Source organism: Chrysemys picta, chromosome 4, assembly GCF_011386835.1.
Source record: "Chrysemys picta bellii isolate R12L10 chromosome 4, ASM1138683v2, whole genome shotgun sequence".
NCBI lineage: Eukaryota > Metazoa > Chordata > Testudines > Emydidae > Chrysemys > Chrysemys picta.
In genome coordinates, this window is record NC_088794.1 from 92,424,199 (window position 1) to 92,444,410 (window position 20,212).

Below are 20,212 nucleotides of genomic sequence, written 5' to 3' on the forward strand. Positions count from 1 at the left end.
TAGATAGAAAAGAAGGAGCGAGAGCGGCAGAATAAGGACAATAGTCTTAAAAAAAAGCAGACTTTAAACAAACTCAGAGAACTGGTAGGGAAAGTCCCCTGGGAAGAAAATCTATGGGAAAAATGTGTTCAGGAGAGCTGGCAGTTTCTAAAGGGGACAATATTAAAGGCACAACTGAAAACTATCCTGATGCGAAGGACAATAGGAAGAATAGTAAGAGGCCAATATGGCTCCATCAGGAGCTCTTTAATGACCTGAAAACCAAAAAGGAATCCTACAAAAAGTGGAAACATGGACAAAGTGCTAAGGAGAAGTAAAAAAGAACAGCATAAGCATGTAGGGATAAAATCAGAAAGGCTAAAGCACAAAATGAGTTACACGTAGCAAGGGACATGAAACGGACTAAGATGAAATTGTTTAAATACACTAGGAACAAGAGACAGATGAAGAAAAGTGTAGGTCCTCTACTTAATGGGGAAGGAGAGCGAATAACTGATGACATCAAGAAGGTTGAGGTGTTTAATGCCTATTTTGCCTCAGTCTTCACTAAAAAGGTGAATGGTGACCAGATACAATACAATTAATATTAGCCACAAGGGGGAAGGAACGCAAGTCAAAATAGGGAAAAAACAGGTTAAAGAATATTTAGATAAATTAGATGTATTCAAGTCTGCAGGGCCTCATGAAATACATCCTAACGCACTTAAGGAACTAACTGAAGTAATCTTGGAGCTTTAACAATTATCGTTGAGGGTGCTGGGAGGATGTGATGGAGAAATGCAAACATAGTACTTATTTTCAATAAGGGGTACAAAGGAGAAGCTGGGAATTATAGACCAGTCAGCCTAATTCTGATACCTGAAAAGATACTGGAACACATTATTTAACAGTCAATTTGTAAGCACCTAGAGGATAACAGGATTACAAGGAACAGACAACAGGTATTTGTCAAGAACAAATCATGACAAACCATCCCTAATTTCCTTCTTTGACAGGGCTACTGGCCTAGTGGATTGGGGGAGAAAACAGTAGATATTATATATCTTGATTTTAGTAAGACCTTTTAGACAGTCCCATGTGACACTCTTAAAAGCAAACTAGGGAAATGTGCTCTAGATGAAATTACTATAAGGAGTGTGCAAAACTGATTGAAAGATCATACTCAAAGATGATCAATGGCTCGCTGTCAAATTAGGAGGGTGTATCTAGGGGGGCTCTGTAGGGGTCAGGCCTGCGTCTGGTACTATTCAGTATTTTTACTAATGACTCAGATAATGAAGTGGAGAGTATGCTTATAAAATTTACAGATTACATCAAACTGGAAGGTGTTAGCACTTTGGAGGACAGGATTAGAATTCAAAATTATCTTGACAAATTGGAGAGTTGGTCTGAAATCAACAAGATGAAAGTCAATAAAGACAAGTGAAAAGTTCTACACTTAGAAAGGAAAAATCAAACGCACAGCTACAAATGAGGAATAAGTGGTTAGGTGGTAGTAAAGCTAAAAAGGATCTGGAGGTTATAGTGGATCACAAATTGATAATGAGTCAACAATTTGATGTAGTTGTGAAACAGGTCAATATCATTCTGGAGTACATTAACAGGAGTCTTGTATGTAAGACAGGAGGTAATTGTCCTGCTCTATTCAGCACAGATGAGGCCACAGCTGGAGTGCTGTGTCCAATTCTGGGCACCACACTTCAGGAAAAATGATCAATGGTTTAGAAAACCTGACCTATGACAAAAGGTTAAAAAAAACTGGGCATGTTTAGTTTTGAGAACAGACAACTTGGGGGTGGGGGAGACCGATAACAGGTCTTCAAACATATTAAGGAATGTTATAAAAAGAACTGTCATCAGTTGTTCTCCATGCCCACTGAATATAGGACTAGCATCAAAGGAGATTTAGGTTAGATATCAGGAAAAAAACTTTCTGACTATAACGGGTGGTTAAGCCCTGGGACAGGCTTCCAAGGGAGATTGTAGAATTCCCATCACAGAAGGTTTGTATGAACAGGTTGGACAAACAGCTGTCGGGGATTGTCTAGGTTTACTCGGTCCTGCCTCAGCAAAGGGGGCTGAACTGGATGACTTTTCAAGGTCCCTGCCAGACCTACGTTTCTGATTCTAAGATTGACATTTTTGCTCTCTTTAAAGGAAACTGTAAAGCTTTAAAGAGCCTTTGATGCCCCCCAATGAAAACATTTTGAAAGTTTTATGTAGTAATAATTTTGCTATACCAGCAGATCCCCTCACATGAGAGTTTGTTTTTGCTGAATTGTCAGGAAGCTAGTGATCCTCCCCAATGTTAACCATTTTGAGTTTGCACATTCAGCAGGACAATACTAGCCAAACCTACTTACACTATTGAAAGCTCCGTACTAGGAATATGTCCTTGAAAGACACAGTACACAGAAGTATACCCATACCCCACTGCATTCAAAAATGCTTTGCAACACTTAGAAAACACCATGACTACAATTATTATCATACTGTTATAATCCTATGTTTTCATTATGTGGACAAATAGCTATGGCTCTTTACCTCTCTGAGGTTATTGATTCTGTAACAGATGAAGGGAATATTGTCCTATTATTGCTAAAAGAGCAAGACACACATGCTAGTTACAATTCTGTTGCTATATCGGTGTCTCTGACTTCTCTCTCTGTTTTTAGTAGTACAAGATAAAAATCAGACATGGAAATGAAGAAAGGCCTGAGTACCTATGCACAGGCTAGGACAGCACCAACCAGTCTTTACACATTTACAGCTTGACAACAGTTTCTCTGAGGAGGACGAGGAGGAGGAGGAGAGATAATGAAAATTCACAGGCTGCTGCTTACATAATACAGGTATGGCAGAACATGGAGTGTTTTTCCACTGGCAATGAGGCTAGTAATCTTGAGTATAATATGATTTGCTTGGATTTGGGATTCAGATCTGTCACTCCGCATTCAGTGATTAAAAACAATGATATGAATCCAAAATGTTTCCCATTTACTTTCTGAACGTTTTACAGCCACCCCGAATTATCCTTGCTGGTTTGTGAAAATGATAGAGTAAAGTGAAGTTACAAATGAGTGACATTAGCCAAACAAGAAAATAAAATGCTAACATATTTGGTAGCTGAATTTTCCAAACAGACAATTTAAAGTCCAATTAATATGTTCAAAATACATTTGAATGATTAACTAAAAATGAAGGTCATCTTATGTTACAAAAACAAATTAGCACATTCAGAGATAAGTACAGGTGGTTGTTTCATTGGTCCACTGAAACACCCCCTGAACTGGACACTCCAGTAAGATTTCATCTTGTTTCAGATATTCCAAATCTATGTATTTCAAGCAGGGATCAGTTCCCTCTATTGCTTGCATCCCCCCTTCTCTCCCAAATGCACATGCACACATAAACAGTTCACGTAGCACTATTAGGAAATAAAATAATTTAACATCAGGACAGGCATGGGGTAAGCAGTTTAAATTCTGCAGAGCTGAGCATCTATCTCCAAAACAGAAACCCAGATAGACAAGACCAGCATTTACTGGTGCACAGCATGTCAAAAAGCAAGCTCAGAATAAAGGACAGCGGTTTCCCTCTGTAGAATTGTACACACACTGACACACCCCAGATTTACCAAATACAATAGAAATATTAACAGTTCATCCTCCTCCAAGTAAACATTTAAAACTATTAAGTAAGCAGCCCCCCCCCCAAAAAAAATAAATAAAAAAAATACCAACCTTAACCTAAATGTAATAAATTACTGAGAAAATCTTCATATTGTAACAAAGCTGGATTGTTTTTCATCTCATCTTTCTATCTACAAAGTTTGCATTAGGGATGCTAAATGAACCTGCTGTAGATCCGCATTTTCTCCAGCCTGTTCTGTCGTCAGCTTTCTGGAGTCCTATTGTGTAATTCCCCTCCCCTCTTCCCCAAATACTTCCAAGGCTGATGCAGAGGCTGGCGGCTTCTACAGCATAATGCAGTTTTCAGTAACTATGGCAGCGACAGCCCTGTAATGAAGCAGAGTGCTTCTTGCAACATAACATTAAGGCTCAAAACAAGAAACTCAAGCAAAGTAGTATTACAAAAGAAAAAGAAAAAAAAATACTGTCCCTTAACACCAGTTTTACTGATTTAAAAACAGAAAAACCATCACTCAAATCAGACAGTTTCCCCCCTCCTTACTGCCGATCTAGATTCCAGTTACATTTTTCTTTATTATTTAAACCAAACAAACAAACAAAAAAAATCAAAGCAGATTTTTTTTTCCACTGCATATTTGCAAAGCAAGACAGGCTGGCAATAAAAGCAACTACAAGTCCAGGTTTCTAGCCCATCAACTAATTTGCATTTTTCTTCCCTCCCCAGCACATTTGTCCAATCAGAAGGCTCCTTTCCCACACCACACCATAGCCTCAGAGTAACACACAGCAAGTAGAGGATTACGGCAACTGCACAGGACCACCCTAGGAAACTAGCTATATATATCTACTCACATCACAGAATTTAAAACTTACTAGCTCTTAAGGGAAAAGTGATAAAATGGCTATGAACATTTTGTGTTATCTCCTTCCCCAGTCTTTTGAGACACTGCAAGTTACACAATTATATGCAGAAAGAAAATGAATTAAAAACGGTAGTAGAGCCATATGTGATCTTTGAAAACAAGCACACAAAGGGAAATCCCTAAAGGTTAGAGAAGGGAAATCATCATCCTGCAAGACAGGCATTTAGTTCTTTGACAAGCTGATGTGCTTAAAGAAAAAAAATGTCTGCTGACTAGTGTGACTGTTCAGTTGTCTTAAGTTCTCCTCTTAAAAATATGACCAACTCCTCCTACCGCCTAAATATGCAGACACAATAACACCAGCCAGGAGTGACATACCAACAACGCATCTGAGCATCTCTATAAGACAGCCCTACCCCTCTGGCCAGCAACAAGACACACACACTGCCTCAGAAGAATAAATGTACAGTCCTTTCCCTAGTTCAGAACAAGACTCCTGTAAGTCAAGACACAACATATGCTCCGTAGAAGACAGTGGTGTCTCTGCAAAATTCCAGCTCAGTTGGAATTGCACTCTATCTCAACTACCCCCTGTGATTTCAACTGAATATAGCATTCTTCAGTTCGTGTGCTGAAGTGCTATGTAATGTTGCTGTGCACTGTTATTCAGCTGCTGTATCCCACCCTAGATGTGACAGTATTTCACAGGTGGGTGAAGTGATCCATTACGTACTTCAGAACTATAAAGCTCTGAGATCTCCAAATGAGAGCCATTATTAGAATTTCAAAATATTATTATGAGACTATTAAGAGGAAATTCTCCATGTTCACCATATTGCAATGGATTAAGTATGTTAACATGAATTACAGTGTCTTCCAATAGCTATAAATAAACCATTTGATTTTTTTATTCTTTTAAACTGGATGAAAAAACACCACCATTGTAATTAAAAAAAGGAGGCGAGGGGCAGAGGAGGGGAAGGAAGAGAAAGAACGAAGCTTGGAGGTGTTATATAAAAGTTGGTTATTTCTCCAAGAAACTAAAATGCAACTTCAGCGTATATTTCTGGGATGCTGCTTCTTTCGGTGTCTAGTTTTTTGTATTTTTTTTTTAAATGGGCCTGATTTTGATCTTAAACACTTGGACTTCTTAAATACTTTATACTATAATGCCATCCCCTCCTCATCAAAACAGAGCACAATTTATCAAGGAAATTTGGGATATATTGTGATTATTTGAATATCTGAGACCCCTAATGATGAAGCATAGGTTTTGTGTTAAATCCATTAATTCTGATACACAGTATTTATGTAATGCATTATTCTGAAGCTAGTTTTTATTAGGATTTTAAAAACAGACTGACTTGCTTTCCTATGGGCCCTTTCTTAGTATAAAGTAACATACTTTCTTTTTCTTTCAGTGAAATCCTGGCCCTACTGAAGTCAATGGTAAAACTCTCTCTGAGTTCAGTGGCACCAGGATTTAACTTTTGTACCTATTGTATTGGTAGTTCAACCAGTATTTGTGATGGTGCCCCCCATAAGGCTTTATGGAATATGCTTATGATTATATATGTGACATAACTAGAATATGTTTTAGGCTACATATGCCATGTAACATATCTATGTAAAGGTTATGATCTACTGAATGTATTCATCCTATTTGTATGCATTATCATTTTTGTATTTGAAGTTATGAATATTGGCTGTGTACTGCCTTGATTTTAACTAGCCTAGTAGAGCATTTGGTCAGCTTGAGAAAAGTGCAAATGAAGTGCCCAATCAAAAACCACTTAAACCAACAATGAACTTGAAGATGCCAATCCACATCTGAGCCTTCCCAGGAATGTGGCTTGGCTGGTAAAAACTGAGTCATGCATGGAAACTCCAAAACTCCATCTTGGAGCTGGACTTTGCATAGGAGTAAGGAGGGGGTCTCCACCCACAAGAGAAAGTCTACTTAAACCCCCAGGAGACCCCTCCATTTTGTCTTCGTCTGGCTAAAGAGGTAGCCTCTCCACCCCCAAGGATACCTGAAAGAAACTGGAACAAAAGGACAGCAACTACAGAGGATGTGAGAGATTGCTGGACCCAGACTAGCAGGAGACTAGTCTGTAAAAGGAAGCTTACTGGAACTGGTGAGGTTTTATTTGTATTCAGTTTCTTAGACATAGACTTGCGTGTTCTATTTTATTTTACTTGGCAATTCAATTTGTTCTGTCTGCTGTTACTTAGAACCACTTAAATCCTATTTTCTGTATTTAATAAAATCACTTTTTACTTATAATTAATCCAGAGCATGTATTAATACCTGGGGGGGCAAACAGCTGTGCATCTCTATCAGTGTTATAGAGGGTGAACAATTTATGAGTTTACCCTGTATATTAGGGGTTCTCAAGCTGGGGGTCGGGTCCCCTCAGGGGGTCATGAGGTTACTACATCGGGGGTCGTGAGCTGTCAATCTCCACCCGAAACCCCGCTTTGCCTCCAGCATTTATAATGGTGTTAAATATATTTAAAAGTGTTTTTAATTTATAAGGGAGGGGGCCGCACTCAGAGGCTTGCTATGTGAAAGGGGTCACCAGTAAAAAAGTTTGAGAGCCACTATTGTATATGTTTTATCCAGAGTAAAATGGATTTATTTAGAGTTTAGACCCCATTGGGAGTTGGGTATCTGAGTGCTAATATATATTATTATATATGGAGATATACCTATCTCCTAGAACTGGAAGGGATCCTGAAGGGTCATTGAGTCCAGCCCCCTGCCTTCACTAGCAGGACCAAGTACTGATTTTGCCCCAGATCCCTAAGTGGCCCCCTCAAGGACTGAACTCACAACCCTGGGTTTAGCAGGCCAATGCTCAAACCACTAAGCTATCCCTCCCCTGCTTTCAGGTTAAGTCTGCAGCTTTGGGGCACATGGTTCAGACCCTGGGTCTGTGATGGAGCAGACTGGCGTGTATGGCTCAAGAAGACAAGGTGCTGGAGTCCTAGGCTGCCAGGGCAGGAAAGCAGGAGCAGAAGTGGTCTTGGCACATCAGGTGGCAGTTCCCAACGGGTTTCTGTGATCCAACCTGTCACAGTATTCACCTAGTATGAGCAGATATTGTACCAGACCCTACACAGTTTGGAGATTCCTAGAACCACCAGACATAGTGCCCAATTCTAAAAAACATTAATCATATGATTAGTCCTTGCACATGCAATTAGTCCCATACAAGTCAGTGGAACTACCTTTCGTGAGTAAGGACTACTTACAAGAATAAAGTTTGCTAAATTGGGCCCAGTACATAAAGACAAAACACATCTGGCATTACATTTTAATTACCTGCTTTTGTCAGGCTGAGTTAGAGCCTTAATATTATTTCACTGTGAATGTTTGTACTTATTCTATTCTTATCAAGGGAACAAAAAGTACAGGCTTGACCTGGTTACACATAAAAGTCTAAAATGAATTTATGAGAACACTTTACCAAATTGACACCTATAAAAATATTACAATTATAAGTGAAAATGGCATGATGTTCTTTATGTGTTTATATATTCCAAATGGGTGAAATTCAGCCCTGGGCAGACAGCCAGCATATGGCTTACACATCACTTTGAGTTCTGCTTGAGTCATGGTTAAGCCCTACTTAGAAAGCACAAGAGTGATGACTCTTTGCACAGGTGTGAATTTCACCCATCCTGAACGTTTTTGACACTATTCAGTCCTATGTCAGCTGGAATAACATTGGGAGTTAGTCAACAATTGCTCCACAGCTCCTTCCAACTGCAGCATTTGACTTACAGCACTCTATCCCCTCAAAAGCAGCATTTTCACACTTACAGTTTGACTGAAAAAAGACCCTGAGATGAGATAAAGAAGCTTTGCAGGGTCATTTGCAATCCATTTGTTAAATTGCACTTACAACATTAAAAAAACCCACAATTGGTCAGCACAGCTTTAAGGTTGGATCCATTAGAATGTTAGGTTCGTCTCACTTGGGACTTGAGTTTAATAGCTTGGCAAGCCACTAAAGCAAAAAAGCATCAAATATGAAATAAGAATAGCATCATGGCAGCAAGCAACAGGGTCTCATCTGCACTTCGATTGCAAACTGCCATTCTGACACTTCAATGTGATGAAATGTACTTGGATTATCGTGGTCCAGACTGCGTCCTCCCACAGCGGCCAATGGGGAAAGGAAGGGCTAGAGAGGCCAGAAAATCAGTATGGTTTTGACATGATCCTAATAATTCTAACTTGTGATAGTCATAGCTAAGAAAGCCTAGAAAATTAAGCAATTAAACAATGTTATAGCTCTGAACAGGCTGAGTCAAGAATGGAGATGGACATGAAGACCTAATGATTACAGAGGAAGGAGCTGACTGCATCTTTGCACCAGTATCAATTTCCCTGAGCCTCACATATCTGTAATTCCCAAAGTTTGCATGAGGATGCATACTCATTTGCAAAGATTGGAGAACTGTGCAGGAAATCTCATGATGAAAGGTACTGTCATATACTAACTTCAAGCTAGTCTCTTACCTCATCATTTCAGTTGAATGTTTGCACTCCTCATGGCCTATATGCTTTTGACTGTGGAAAAACCAAGAAATATATTACAGTCAGTACTGTATATCAGATACGCTTCTACTAGGTGACATTGATTTGCTCTGATGTTGCCTCTGCAACATCTACAGACCACTTCAGTCCCATTTTATCCCTATATTATAGACCTTTGTGCTGACCCTCTTAGGGGGAAACATTTCAATCACATGAGTAAATCCACTTATCTGGAATAAGAGACACACTTATCACTTAGTGCAAGGGAAGAAAAAGAAAAACAATTTGGTTTAACTTTGTGGAAAGACTACAGAAGAGAAACAAAAGATTCCTGGATTTCTTCAGGTAAAACACAGCTAATAAAAACTACGTGCACATTATATCTCATCTCAGTAACAGACAGTCATTAATAAAAATTCAAATGAGCAGGACACCATTTTCAGTTTCAGTTTCAGTTTCATTTTCAGAGTAACAGTTTAAGATAATCATGGCAAAATGGAAAACAACATTATACACTATAATATAGCATATTCCCATCCTAAAGGAATCTACTATCTATACATAATCTGGAAATCAATCAGAAATAGTCCTCAATCCTGTCTGGTTTATGAAGGCAACTCAAACACTCGCTAAAAAAAAACCAAAATACCGATGTACAATCCTATATGCCTTGAGATGTCTCAAATATCTGATACCCATCACTGAGAGCCTACAACAAAGTTTCTACCTCTTTTATATTCAAAACTGTGTAGTGAGTCTCTTGGCATGATGTAGATCACTAGCAAACGTCTTATTTGTAAACTTTTCCATTCTGTGGGGAAGGGAGGTAAAAGTGACATGACCTGGTATGATACATTGTACAAAACAAATAAATACCAAATATTGTTTTGTAAAGAAAGGTATCTCCGTATAAAATTAAAAGAAATAGCTGAAGAGGATCTAAGGATGTTATCCTGAGAGAAGAAAAGCACAGAGTGCACACGTGGAGGCAGTAACACAGAAAGCATGCACAAATACTGTATAAGGATGAGTGCTTCATGTTCATAAATATAAGAAGGAAAAACATTCCAAGAGAATTTAAAAAATGCTGAATTTTGCTATTCCATTAGAATAACTCTAGCAAAGAAATGGGTTGATGCTTGAAGTGAACTCTGGAAGCAGTTGTTCTTTCCCCAACAATTAAATACAAATCACCATCGCATGACAACTCTCCAAGAAGAAAATGGTTATATTTCAGTTTTATAAATACACCAAATAGCATCCTCTTTATAACTTAAATTTCACACCAAAATTAGCTTCAAAGAACATTAAGGTTGCAAAGTTAAGGACTCAAAAGTTAGGAAATGCCAGAATTAAGGTTGCCTGTGCAGCATTAATTCAGCCCCCTTGTTTGTAATGCATTATGGTCTTTAATTTCACAATCACATACTATATTTTCCACAGCTTTATTCAGTGCACACGATAGACCTGCTCTGGGGATGAATGAAGGCTGTATCGTAAAGGAGGCTGCTGTCTGTAGGACCCCTTTGTTGCAGAAGTTGAAAGGCATGTGGTGAATGAGGCAGGGGATTGGAGGAAAAGAAAGGATGGTTTCATGGTTAAGAAAGTTGAATGCCCTAAAATTTGGATTCAATCCCTGCCTGTGCCACAGAGTTCCTATGTGATGCTGAGCAAATCACTTAAACCAAACTCTTCCCTGGTTGTCACTAATTGTGTGTTCCTCATTTTCTGGGTGCCTGAGTTAAGACCCTGCAGGGGTCTGATTTGCAGAAGTGCTGAGAACTCACAGTAGCAACTGAAGTCAATGGGAGCTGTGATTTGAACATGTAATGTGCTAACCTATGCTAAGTATTCTGAAAAATCAGATCCTAGTCATCTCAAATTGGACACCCAAAATCAGTGGGATCTTTTGACCTTAATCTCTTTGGGCTAGACCCACAAAGGAACTTAGGAGCAACTAAGATTTCTGCTCAGCTGCTACCTCTCCCTGGAGGTGCCTAAATTCCCTAGAAGACTAAATTTCTAGTGAAAATATGCCTAAGTTTCTGGCTTTGGGCATGTGCAAAATCACTGAAGTCGAGATGCTGCTAATCAGTTCAGCACCCTAGATCATGCCTAAACCCCAGCAAGATTTTAGGACTTTACCCACCTATCTCACCTGCAGGGCCCAGTCCAGTAGGTGTTCTCAGAGTATGCATATCAGATTTGGCCTCATACTAAAGACTGTTGGGGGTGACCATATAGAGCATTTTGGGGGGACTGGTGGTGTGTGTATCCCAGGATACCCAATAGCCCATGCTTAGGGCACTCATCTGGAATGTAGGAGACCTGTTTTTAAATCCTTACTCTGCCTGATTTGAAGTAAGGACTTGAACTTGGGTCTTTTATAGCCCAGGTGAGTGCCCTGACCACCAGGGCATAGGGTAATCAGGCATGGTTCTCTCTCGATCTCTCCTGTTGGAGCTGTTCCACTCATCATTATAATTTAAATCTAAATAAGTAAATAAAATATGATGGGACCTATGCATTCCACTTCTCTTTGAAATGAACCCAGGTTCCAGGGAAGTTCCATTCCAGTGAATACTTCTTTTAAACTTACCTTTCTTTTTCAAGTGGAGAAAAGATATTGGGAGGGGAAGGAGTGAAATCTCCATCCAAGTCCAGCCATTCCAAAGATTTGCTGCTCAATACGGTGGAGACTTCACTAATCTATTAAAAAAAAACAAGATGGGAGCAGGAGGAAGGAGGAAGGAATATTAAAACAACCTAGCAGGTTTCAACTTATTATTGCTGCTGTTAATATGTGCCACAGAATAGAGGCATATCCCTTGTCCCAACGACCTTACAGATGTCTAAGTCTGTTTGGAAATCTGAATAAACTATTTTCTAAATAATATCCTGCAGTAGTGAGTTCCCTTTTTATACACCACATAAAAAGTATTTCCTTTTATCAATTTTTAATTTCAATCTCTAACTCCAATGCATGTAACAACATCTACGTGAATAATCATACTGGGGCACTCAATATATATATTTCGCCAGCTAAAATTGTTTTTAGTGTATTTAATGCTGAACGGTGAGCTAATACCATAACGAGGATAACTCAGAATATTATTGATCATGGAAAGTTTTAAAATTGTCTTTCCCCTTTAGTATTCTGCCTTTAGTTATATTGTTTCAACCCCAGTGAAGTCATGACTAGAAAACAAGGATATATTAAATTATTTAAGAGGATCTGCATTTTCTTTTTCTAAGCAACTCTGCAAATGGCACCGGTGTCCATCCGCAATGGTTTAGTGTTACTACAGACCATTAGAAGGAGGAAATGATGCAAGTAAATAAGTAGATATGAAGAAATGTTATACATTTGATATTTGCGTTTAAAATGAAATAAGGTTAGTCACCAATGAAGGAATTTAGGAAAGAAAAATATAAAGTCTCAAAACTTACCAATCTTCTTTGTCTTAAAATGGCAGCCTCTGCTGGGTGGTTGAACCTAAATTTATGAGCCTTGCCCAGGACAACAAGACCTCCTGTTCAAAAAAAAAAAGGGAAACTATGAAGATAAAATTTATCAAACATCTGGAATTTGATGTGTATCCATGGTACATACAATTTAAACCACTCGTAGTAACACTTTGCTGACTGTTACTGCCAGCATTAATGTGCTTTTTAAAAAATCTTAAACCCTGGAGGTCAGGGGCAAATACACTGCTGGAAATTTCTTTTTATTCTGACTCCTCTATCTTAATGACAAGGAGCACATAAGAGAAAGATTTCAAATCCCAGTGCTCAGTAATTAAGATATTCAAAAAATCTTTAAAGTGAAAATGCTACAAAAAGTGAGAAAAAATCTAAAGCACAAATTAAGTAAAAAAAAATTCAAAGAAGAATTTCGAAACGCCCCTACATAGAGCCATATTTTAATCCCACAGCAGCATGATCTTGGAACTTTGAAGTAGAATTGAAAAAAAGTGTCAATAATAAGATAAAGACTTGTCCTGGCAAGCTGAATAAGACTGTCTGGTGGTGGTGTGTGAAAGAAGCAGCATCTCCTAACAGCAGAAGCTCTGGGCAGCCAAGAAAAGTGGTTTCCCAGTGTTTGCCTCTGAAACCACAATACGGGCCTGTTCCACTGACATCAATAGAGTTTGTTAGGTGCTTTTGTAAACCCGGCCTTAAATCTCTAACCCTAACTTTGAATTCAGAGACACTCCCCTGTACTCTATAGCTCAACATCTACAATTTTGACAAAAATCTGATTCCAATGAGAAATGAAGTCTAAGGTAATTCAACCATTCTAGTACAGTCCACAGAAAGCCAAGCTCTTATGGCTTTTGCAGTGGACATGTTAGAGGGGTTCTACCTAACCCATTACCTTACTGGTCAGAAGCAATCCTGAAAAGCCTTCCGTTTTCAGAGAGCTAAGAATTACTGCAGCTAAAATTAATCTTAATATGACCATAACTGTTTCATTTTAACATAACACGTATGCCCATCCATTTAGTAGACGTGTACGTCTTCAGTAGATCCTAGTTTCTGAACTCAGAGGGTTATTAGGTTGTATTGTTCCACCCTAAGGAATGCTGAGGAATGGATTTACAGTATTTACTCTCTCAGTATTTTACTGTATTCACCTGCTGATACCTGTATCATTAGCATCAACGTCACAAAAAGGAACCGCAAGACTCACCTTGTGACAGACGACAAGCATCAGTGACTTCCTGTCCATTTACAGTACAATATGCTCCCTGGATTGGCCGCAGTGTCACAATCCCACACTTGTTGTCTATAATGCAATGGTTCCTTTCAATCCATTGACCCTGCAGAACTAAAAATTGTAGGTCATTTTTACTGGATCGTTTTAGGTTTATTTTAAACTCTTTTCCACATTTGCTTTAGAACAAAAGCTTCCAGTGCAGGTAAGTACAGCACTATAGTCAAAGAACAATCCTATGCATCATATAGAAACCTAAATTTCTCCTCTGATTACTAGTTCAGGATCGGTTTTTGGAAAAGTTTACTGGTCTGAAAGTATTTGTACTGTTCTTCCAAAATTCTATTCCTAGCAAGTTGTAAGCTATCAGGACCTGTAATCATGCTATATTTTCTGTTTGAACTGTGACATTATTTTAATAGCTCATATTTCACTAAATACTAGAGCTAGAGACTGATGATTTAATCAAAGCTGGCATTCCAAGCTGTTTCCAATTTCAGTATTAAATGTCAGTTTCTACTAGTTTTGGTACTTCTTGAAATTGTGGCTGCTAAAAAAAAAAATCACATCAGAAATGAAGGGGGGGGGAGGAAGATAATGAAAACTAAGTAATTTTAAGATCTAACACCCATGACCCAGCATAGCTGGAAAGAAATATATTGAACCACAGGAAAGCCAGTTTGCTAGTTTCCTTCTCTATAGTTTTTTTTTTTTTTGAGGGGGGGGGGGGGAGAGAATTAAAACCGGAATGAATAGAGCAAGTTCTGGGCTTTGAACCACAATAATTTTCAATCCCTAATGTAAATTTACCCTACTAGGGGAAAACTTAAGTAGATACTCAATTATACGGTGTTCCTTGACCCAATAAATAGCAGCAAAAATTAACTAACACTTCATTATATAGCAAACCTACAAGCAGTTATTCTCTTCTCAACTTCTCACATGGAGACTGCTGGTAAAGAAAAAATGCCTATTAGACTGTTATGCTAGACAAGCAAAAGCACCTGGGTTGACAGAACACACTGTAAAATCCTCTGTAATCTCAGTCTCTTACCAATATCCTGCTCCTGGTCTGAATCACATCTTCCAATTTTGGTTGTTCCTTCCTAAAATAGGGAAATAACTATTGTAAATAAGGTAAATTAAAAGTAATCTATTGAAAATTAAAAATGCATAAAAGTTCTCATTAATTCAGCTGCAGTATCTTGGTAAATATTTCAGACAAGGTATCCCTGCCTGGGTTGATTAGAGCAGACTGTAGCTATTAGTTGTAATGTGTATGGAGTCTTAACCCTCAACTGCCCTCAGTTTTGTAATTGCTACGAATCACACTTAGTGCTTCCTCTGTTGTTACTTAAGCAGATGCTGCAACCAGTTGAATAATTTTTTTAAGTTGCTTGAGTTAGATGTTTTGCTTGCATGGCTGCTCTCATGCACAATTACTATATTTAAATATGAACACTGGTATCTGAGTTTTTCAGACGGGCTACTCAGATGCCCAATGACCCAATCTGAGTAGGTAATTATGATAACTGCATGCACAAATATCTGTGTGTGCAAAATAAGAAGCCAATTTTGAAAACACAGCCCAGAATGTAAATCTTCAAGGAGCAGTTTACTGATGATTAGATAGATAGATAGAAAATCCCAACTCTTGAAGGGAGTTAGGCACGGAGTATGGATGCAGTAAACTAACTACAATCAGAGAGTAATCCGTGTATATTCTAATAAATCAATATTCTTGTTTATTATTAAAGTTTATGTGTCCCTATATATGAACAAATATTATATACACTCACAATTTTGAAAAAAGAACAAAGTGTTACATAAAAAAATTCTCAGGCCATCCAGTTCAAAAAATAAATTTTGGGGCAGTTATGGAAGCAAGCTAATATTTATTCTATTTTGACAAAAGAAATGTCAATAAAACATAAGGTCACAAATCAATATTCTGAATATGTAAACTAGCAATAAAGGCAGTAGACTCACATCCTGTCTATTATGTTCCTTGTATTATTCCTTAGGAAAACAAAGTCAGGACATTTCTTAGTTCTGACAAGGCACAATATCTATTTACTTCTAGCACTATGTTTCAATAGTTCAGTAAGCTGATTTGTACACACACATTCTCTAACAAGTTTATTTTAAAAAATATATTACAACACAACCATATCTTGATAATCAGCGGTTTAGATTATATAAAAATTAAATTATTATTATTTGTACAGTATCTGAAGTTTTCTGTGGTCCAACCAGAACAAATGAAAATATGGTCCTCGCCCCAAATAGCATATAATTTAATTCTAAACACGAAGCATCACGAGAGAGCAACGATCCATAAGGGCAGAAAAAGGAAGGATGAGGTTTATAATAAGATGACAAGGTTACTTAGGGGATAATGAATTACATATAATCATGAGCATGTCTTACTAGTTTCCCAGCATCTGATGGGAAGGGGTGATTGTCACTCTCACCCAGGGCCGGTGCAAGGAAGTTTCGTGCCCTAGGCGAAACTTCCACCTTGCACCCCACCCCCACCCGCCCTGAGGTGCCCTCCCCACGGCAGCTCCCCCCCTCAACCCTGAGGCGCCCCCCCCCCACGTGATAGCTTCCCCCCCCCCGGGGAGCCGTGCAGCAGCTCCCCACCCCAGCTCACCTCTGCTCCGCCTCCTCCCCAAGCACGCCGCCCCCGCTCTAATTCTCCTCCCCTCTCAGGCTTGTGGCGCCAAACAGCTGATTGGCGCCACAAGCCTGGGAGGCGGGAGAAGTGGAGCAGCAACGGCGTGCTCGGGGAGGGGGCGTAGAAGAGGTGAGCTGGGGTGGGGAGCCCTGCGGCAGCTCCCCCCCACACCCTGAGGCACCCCCGCGACAGCTCCCCATCCCCCTGGCCCGGGGAGCCGTGCGGCACCTCCCCACCCCAGCTCACCTCTGCTCCGCCTTCTCCCCGAGCATGCCTCCCCTGCTCTAATTCTCCTCCCAGGCTTGCGGTGCCAAACAGCTGATTGGCGCTGCAAGCCTGGGAGGCGGGAGAAGTGGAGTGGCGACCGCGCGCTTGGGGAGGAATGCTGTAAAAAAAATAATAAAAAAAAATTGGGGACACTGCTTTTTGGCGCCCCCAAATCTTGGCGCCCTAGGCAACCGCCTAGTTCGCCTTAATGGTAGCACCGGCCCTGCTCTCACCCCATGGAGCTGGGGTAGGGTTGCCATCTGTCCAGTTTTTCTAGGAACTTCCCTTTTTTGAGGTAGCTGTCCCAGGAAATCTGTAAAGGTGCTCAGTACACACTGCCAGCTGTCCAATTTTATAGGCCCAGGATCATCCTGAATGCCCGAGTTCTTATATCGCAGAGATGACAACCCTAGGTTGGGGTCCCTGTACAGAGGGGTTGGGTAACAACTCTAAACTGCCAACCCAGCACAACCTTCTACTTGGGTGACTGAGAGGGAGTGAAGCTCATACACAAAGCCCTCTGCTGAGAGGTTGAAGGCTCTCTCCTCAGGGAGAAAAGGGGTTTAAAAAGCCAGCTCCTAAGTGACCAAAGGAGCTAGCAAAGAGGAGCGGCGAACAGGAGTTTTGCGAGGGAGTTGAGAGCGGCATTCCTTCGAGGTCCAGCTCTCAAGCAGAGAAAGTCCCACAACAAAATAAGTCAGCACAAGACAAAGTAAGCTACCAAGGTAAGGAGAGTTTGGCTTCAGTGAGAGTTCAGCAGCAGGGGGAGGAGGCCAAGGGACGATAACCTATTAGAAGAATGTCAGAAAACCCCCTAGTAAAGAAAGGGAGAATGAGGAGGAGAGAACCCAATACATCTAACAAACATACTCTAAACTTACGCCAATAAACCAGCCCCTCCCCACCAATCAAAAATAACCAACTTTAAAAAAAAGATGCAAGAGTAAAAATAGTGCAGACAGAAATTCAGTTGCAGAGTGGGAACTATCCAGTTTATTACACTGAATGCAGCATGTGAGACTACCTGCCTCAGGGGCAGGTGGTATGTGTGTGCATACGGTGCAAGCAGCTCATGGCCCTCAGAGAGAGTTTGGGCTCTTGAGGGCAGAGTAGCTGACATGCAGGAGCTAAGGGAGACAGAGAGATATGCAGAGGAGACTTTCAGGGACACAACAGAGCAGTTTCACCCTCAGTCTGACAACCTCTCTTCAGAAGGATGAAAGTCTCGAGGAAAGAGAACATCAAGCTGGAGCAGAGAAAAAAACTATTCAATATTTGGGACCCTCCTTCCAGATGATGTCATGGTTTCCTCTTGTACTGAGGAGATCCCCTCCAGGGGGAGAGAACCCCAGTTACTAGGAACACAGCAAGGTAATAGTAACAGAGGATTTGATTAGCAGCAGTGTTGATAGTTGGGTTTGTGATGACCTGGAGAACCACACAATTGCCTGCTGGGTGCAAAGGTTGTGGTTCTCACAAGACATCTGAACAGACTTATGTGCAGTGTTGGGGAGGAACCAGTGGTTGTGGTGCATGTGGGTACCAATGATATAGGCAAAGGTAGGAGAGAGGTTATGGACGCCAAATTTAGGCTGCCAATTAAGACACTAAAGTCCAGGACCTCCATGGTAGCATTCTCTGAAAAGCTTCCAGTTCCGTGCACCAGGCCAGGAAGACTGGCAGAACTGCAGGGTCTCAATGCGTGGATAAGCCGATGGCATAAAGAAGACGGTTTTAGGTTTGTTGGCAACTGGGGAACCTTTTGGAAAAGAAAGAAAACCAAAATGAAATCAGATTGCTGGCATGTGCAATTAGAAAGGTTGTAGAGGATTTTTTAAACTAAGGGACAGGGGAAAGTCAGCCAGGCAGAGATGTCCCTTAGGGATGAGTTTATTAAAGGGAGAACTGTATATCCTAGTAAAGATGATAGGAAAGAAGTTGTTAATGTACAGATAGGAGCTAGTGAGTAGTAAAAGAGCTTAAATCAAAATGCTAGAAGTCTACATACTACGATGGGTGAACTAAAATGCCTGGCATTAAATGAGGATATTGATATAATAGGAATCACAGAAACCTGGTGAAATGAGGATAATCAGCGGGACACGGTAATACAAGGGTACAAAATACACAGGAATGACAGAGTAGGTTGCGCTGGTGGGGGTGTGAGAGTAGGTTGCGCTGGTGGGGGTGTGATACTAGATGTGAAAGAAAGCATAGAATCAAATAAAGTAGAATCAAACTGTACCACAGAATCTCTATGGAAAGAAATTCCATGCTTGAAGAATAAGAATACAGCAGTAGAAATATTTACCAACCGCCTGACCAGTATGGTGACGGTGCTTATGAAATCACTCAGTGATATTAGACAGGCTACAAAGGCAAAAAAAAAATAATAATAATCATAGTGGATTTCAACTATTCTCATATTGACCTCAGAAAGGGCTGCAGGAACAAAATTTCTAGACACTATAAATGACTGCTTCTTGGAGCAGCTTGTCCCGGAACCCACAAGGGAAGAGGCAATTCTTAATTTAGTCCTAAGTGAAGCACAGGATCTGGTCCAAGAGGTGAATACAGCTGATTGCTCGGTAATAGCGACCATAATGTAATTAAATTTAACATCCTTGTGGGGGAAAAATGTCAAATAAACTCACCACAGTAGCATTTAACTTCAAAAAGGGGAACTACACAAAAATGAGGAAGCTAGTTAAATGGAAATTAAAAGGAACAGTAGCAAGGGTGAAATGCCTGCAAACTGCATAGAAACTATTTTAAAACACCATAATAAAGGCTCAAACTAAAAGTATACCCCAAATTAAAAAAAACAGTAATAGGACCAAAAAATGCTACTATGGCTATGTGATGGGGCGTTCATCCCAACCAGCCATTGAAGGGGTTCAGTTGGCTAATTGGGCTAATTATCCATCTAGGCTGCAGTTTGAGGAGGAGCTCACCTGGGCAGGAACAGGCAGGGGTTGTATAAAGCCAAGAAGCTCAGGGCAGAAAGAGGCTGCTGGAGAGAGGCTGCAGTCACTCCCTGGGAGCAGAGAGGAGAGGAGAGGAGAAAACCCAAGAAAGAATAAGCCCAAGAAGGGTTAACTCCAGAGGAGTTATAGGGAAAGGAAGCCTGAGAGGGCAAGGTAGGAAGAAGTTCAGGGAAACAGCAGCAAGGGGTAGGATAGGACAGATCCTGAGTGCTTGTTACAGGGTTCCTGGGCTGGAACCCAGTGCAAAGGGCGTGCCTGAGTTCCCTTAACAGCCACTGGGAAGTGGCACAGGATTGTGAGAGGTGCCAACCAGACAGCTGGTCTAGAGAGACTTGGCTGCCCAGAAGGGGAGGACTATATAGTGATCTGGCTGGAGGGCTTAGTCACAAAGAGAGAGAGAGAGGGGTCACAGCTTGAGTAACTGATGGAAGGAAGCACCAGACCGGGTTGAGCTGATCCCCAGAGCAGCCACAAGGAGGTACTACTTGCAGTGAGA

At 40.4% G+C, this 20,212-nt stretch overlaps 1 protein-coding gene and 1 long non-coding RNA gene across 19 annotated transcripts in view; one reads left to right on the plus strand and one right to left on the minus strand.

The window, feature by feature from the left end:
• STARD9 (StAR related lipid transfer domain containing 9) overlaps positions 1–20,212 on the minus strand; it is a 177,332-nt gene that overhangs the window by 43,685 nt on the left and 113,435 nt on the right. For 12 of the 18 annotated variants that reach the window (XR_255033.5, XM_042849426.2, XM_005284626.5 and 9 more), the window contains 5 exons: positions 14,837–14,888; positions 13,759–13,896; positions 12,516–12,598; positions 11,665–11,774; positions 9,048–9,098 (listed from right to left, as the gene is read on the minus strand). Coding sequence is in view for 17 of the 18 variants with exons in the window: in XM_042849426.2 (XP_042705360.2) it covers positions 9,048–9,098; positions 11,665–11,774; positions 12,516–12,598; positions 13,759–13,896; positions 14,837–14,888 (434 nt within the window). In the remaining variant the exon portion in view is untranslated. Of the gene's footprint in view, positions 1–9,047; positions 9,099–11,664; positions 11,775–12,515; positions 12,599–13,758; positions 13,897–14,695; positions 14,732–14,836; positions 14,889–20,212 lie in introns of those variants that run through there. The other 6 variants (XM_065595316.1, XM_005284627.5, XM_065595321.1 and 3 more) reach the window with 2 other exon arrangements.
• Positions 2,676–6,803, plus strand: LOC135983427 (uncharacterized). The gene is made up of 2 exons (XR_010601062.1): positions 2,676–2,852; positions 4,378–6,803. It is a non-coding gene; the product is annotated as an uncharacterized LOC135983427 (long non-coding RNA).